This window comes from Gracilinanus agilis, chromosome 6 (genome assembly GCF_016433145.1).
Source record: "Gracilinanus agilis isolate LMUSP501 chromosome 6, AgileGrace, whole genome shotgun sequence".
NCBI classification, from domain to species: Eukaryota; Metazoa; Chordata; class Mammalia; order Didelphimorphia; family Didelphidae; genus Gracilinanus; species Gracilinanus agilis.
The window spans coordinates 275,314,834-275,319,195 of record NC_058135.1 but is presented as its reverse complement, the minus strand read 5'-3'; the positions used below and the strand labels follow the sequence as shown (position 1 = coordinate 275,319,195).

The 4,362-nt window shown below is 34.4% G+C and overlaps 1 protein-coding gene across 1 annotated transcript; it reads left to right on the top strand.

Annotated features, from left to right (window-relative positions):
- The first annotated feature begins 3,030 nt into the window (after nucleotides 1-3,030).
- On the top strand, nucleotides 3,031-3,960 carry LOC123252634 (olfactory receptor 5W2-like). The gene has a single exon (XM_044681905.1). The coding sequence runs from the start codon at nucleotides 3,031-3,033 to the stop codon at nucleotides 3,958-3,960; it is 930 nt and encodes a 309-aa protein (XP_044537840.1).
- Nucleotides 3,961-4,362: the final 402 nt, after the last annotated feature.

The window sequence follows — 4,362 nt, the reverse complement described above, 5'->3', positions numbered from 1 at the left end:
AGAGGGAATTTTCTTTTGTTGTCTCTTGAAAATTTAGTAGAGTTTTAATGGGGATAAGTAGATTTTTTAAATTTAGAATATTTTAGCATGGTTACATGATTCCTGAGTCCTCCCTCAATCTGTTTCCTCCCCCCTCCCAAAGCTGACAAGCAGTTCCATTGGGTAATACATGTATCATTGTTCAAAACCTATTTCCATGTTATTCATATTTACAATAGAGTGATCCCTTAACATTAAAATTGTTATCATATCCCCATCTAACCATGTCATAAATCATATGTTTATCTTCTGCATTTCTGTTTCTGCATTTCTTTTTCTGGATATGGATAGTGTTCTTTTTTTTTTTAACCCTTAACTTCTGTTTATTGGCTCATAGATGGAAGAGTGGTAAGGGTGGGCAATGGGGGTCAAGTGACTTGCCCAGGGTCACAGCTGGGAAGTGTATGAGGCCAGATTTGAACCTAGGACCTCCTGACTCTAGGTCTGACTCTCAATCCACTGAGCTACCCAGCTGCCCCTGGAAAGTAGTCTTTCTCATAAGTTCCTCTGTATTGTCCTGCATCATTGCAATGCCCCTAGTAGAAAAGTCTATTACATTCAATTGTGTCATAATGTATCAATCTCTGTGTACAATGTTCTCCTGGTTCTGCTTCTTTCACTCTGAATAAATTCCAGGAGGTCTTTCTTGTTCACATGGAATTCCCCAATTCCTTATTCCTCTCAGCACAATAATATTCCATCACCAACATATACCACAATTTATTCAGTCATTCCTCAATCGATGGACACTCCCTTATTTTCCAAATTTTGCCAACACAAAGAGAGCACCTATAAATATTTTTGTACAAGTCTTTTTCCTTATTATCTGGGGGTACAAACCCAGCAGTGGTATGGCTGTATCAAAGGGCAGGCAGTCTTTAAAACCCTTCGTGAATAGTTCCAAATTGCCCTCCAGAATTGTTGGACCAATTCATAACTCCACCAGCAGTGTATTAGTGTCCTGATTTTGCCACATCCCCTCCAACATTTATCACTTTCCTTGGTTGCTATATTGGCCAGTCAATTAGGTTTAAGGTGGTATCTCAGAGTTGTTTTTTATTTGTATTTCTCTAATCAGGAGGGATTTAGAACATTTTTTTCATGTGCTTATACATAGTTTTGGTTTCATCTTGTGAAAATTGCCTATTAATGTCCCTTTACCATTTGTCAATTGGGAAAGGGCTTGATTTTTTTTTACCTTATATTTTTGGGAAATTAAACCTTTGTCAGAGAGTTTTGTTATGTTATTATTAAAAATGAAGAAGGCCGAGATCAAAAGGGAGAATTGTATTTTAATAAAAGCCATGCTGATAGAGATAAACTGACCACATGCCTGTAAGAAAAACCTATTCCAACCTCACCTCAGCCATTTCCCTTCCTCTCTCCTCGAGCTCAGGTAACTAAAGAGAGGAAGTTCCAATCACTACCCCCTACTTAAAATAGTCCCTCACCTTTAATACATCATCCAAAACAGGAAACCCATGAAACCCGTTGGACCACGGGAAATGTAGTTTTAAGGACCCCCACAGGTCCACAGAAGTTTGTCAAACACTATATTGAGGTTCAATCCTTCCAAATAGAACCCCAGGTGATTTTAACTAACACAGTTATTAAAAAAAAAAAACATTCTCCAAGATTGTTGCTTTCCTTCTGATTTTGGTTGCATTGGTTTTGTTTGTACAAACCCTTTTTAATTTAATATATTCAAAGTCATTCATTTTACATTTTGCAATGTTCTCTATGTCTTGCTTGGACTTAAATTCCTTCCTTTCCCACAGATCTGAAATGTATGCTATTCTATGTTCACATAATTGATTTATAACTTCACTCTTTATATTTAAATCATTTACCCATTTTGAATTTATCTTGGTAAGAGGGAATTTTCAAAGAAGTAACTCCCTATAAAAATGCAGAACAGAAATGGCTCTTCACATTTTTATCTAATGGAGATGCCTAGAGTTTGTGAGTGGATTCAGGATCACATAGCCATTATGAATCAAAGGTAAAACTTGAAGCCAGATTTATCTAACTCTGAGACCAAAATGATATATACTAAAAATCCAAGGCCTCTTCATATAGAGGCATTTATAGGCATTTTATAAATATTTGTTAAATTAAATGTACTGTAACATACTTTAATAAAATTTGCAAAAAGCTTAACATGACTTGTTTTGATCCCCCTGACAAACCTTATATATATATATACATATATACATATATGTATATATGTATATATATATATATATATGTTTTTATAAATGAGAAAACTGAGTCTCAGAAGCACTCCTTTGATTACTCTGGTCATATAGACGCTGTGTTGCAGAGGGAAGATTTGTGACTCCGAGGGTAGTTCTTTGCACATTCTGAGCCATTTCTTGAGATCACATAAATATCAAGTATTCAAGAATTTCTTGTTAAATTGAACTAATACTGAGATTTATTGATAATTTTCACATAGCTGAAAATGAATAATCTCTTTTATGCTCTCATGTTGTTTTTTGAAGATTTTACTTGTTCCTCCCTCAAGTCCTCTGATCCCACCTTTCATCTTATGTTTGAGGGTATGATCATTTTTTTCCATTCACTAAGACTTATATCCAAGGATGTTATTTATTCTCTCTCTGTCTCTGTCTGTTTCTCTATCTCTCTTTTTCTCTCTCATTTCTAACATCTTTAAATTTTTTTCACAAAGTATGAAATACTACTAAGTATCTTTTAAAAATGTTGTAAAGCACTTTACATGTGTAAGGCATCCATCTTTATATCTTTGTTTCTTCCTCTCTGTTTTGCACATATCTCATCTCTATAAGTTAAAGTTTGATGTCTTTCTTTGGTATTAGTGACTAATGGAGAAGAATTATCTGTCTCTTCACAAATGAGTAAGAATCCAAAAGTGATGTATTCATTATCATTATAAAAGAATAAAAATTCTATTACTCAACTTAACTGTTTTTGGTTCACAGAAATACAAGAAAGAAGAAAGCAGAAATAATGGACAAGAATTATTCCACTCCAACTGAATTTATCCTCTTGGGAATCACCAAAAATCCTGAAAAAAATGTGGCCTTCTTTGTTCTTTTTCTCATAATTTATTTGGTTATTCTTATAACAAATATTGGGATGATCATATTAATTCAGGTAGACTCTCAACTCCATTCACCCATGTATTTTTTCCTCAGCAACATGTCCTTCTGTGATCTTTGCTATTCTACAGCCATTGGTCCCAAGATGCTGGTGGACATCTTTGCTGAGGACAAATCCATTTCCTTCATTGGTTGTGCTCTGCAATTCTATTTCTTTTGTGCATTTGGAGATTCTGAGTGCCTAATGTTAGCAGTAATGGCCTTTGATCGCTATATGGCAATAAGTAACCCTTTGCTTTATACAGTAAATATGTCTAGCCGCATCTGCTACTTATTGATTGCTGGTGTCTACATGGTGGGGATGATGGATTCCCTGCTACATACAACTTTAACCTTCACACTGAGTTTCTGCAAGTCCAATGAGATCAATCATTTCTTCTGTGATGTTCCTCCTCTTTTGTTAATTTCTTGTTCTGATACCCATGTCAATGAGTTGGTAATCTTCACTGTCTTTGGTTTTATTGAAATGGTCACTATTTCAGTAATCCTCATGTCTTATTGTTATATAATCCTCTCTGTATTGAAAATCCACTCCACTGAGGGCAGATGGAAAACATTTTCTACCTGTACTTCTCATTTAGCTGTTGTCACAATCTTCCAGGGCACTGTTCTTTTTATGTACTTCAGGCCAAGTTCTGCCTATTCATTAGACCAAGACAAAATGACTTCCTTGTTTTATACTCTAGTCATTCCCATGTTGAACCCCCTTATCTACAGTTTAAGAAACAAAGATGTGAAAGGGGCCATGAAAAAACTGAAAAATAAAATATGTTCTTAATATAAGTTGCTGTTATCTAAGTGATTTGGAGATTAAACTGGGATATAAAAACTTTAGCTCTATTTCCAGGCAGCATTTTATAGCGGGAACTTAATTTTTTTTTGATTTCTAGATGATAAAAATTTCTCTTCCTTTTCACTTTTTACACAAAATGGAAAATGGTAGAGGAACACATATTTTGTATGCAACTTTTTCACCTGTCCTTCCATCTTTCTTCTGTATTATAACTTTTTAAAAATTACAATTCAGGCCAAAGAAATTGTCCTTCATTTGTATAAAGAATACAGAAATTAGATATTTTATAAAACTAGATACTTGTGGAGGATGGGAATTGTTAATATTAGATTATTAAGGCAAATAAAGTATAAGCCAAGATCATGTTAACACAGGCACAAAGTTGAA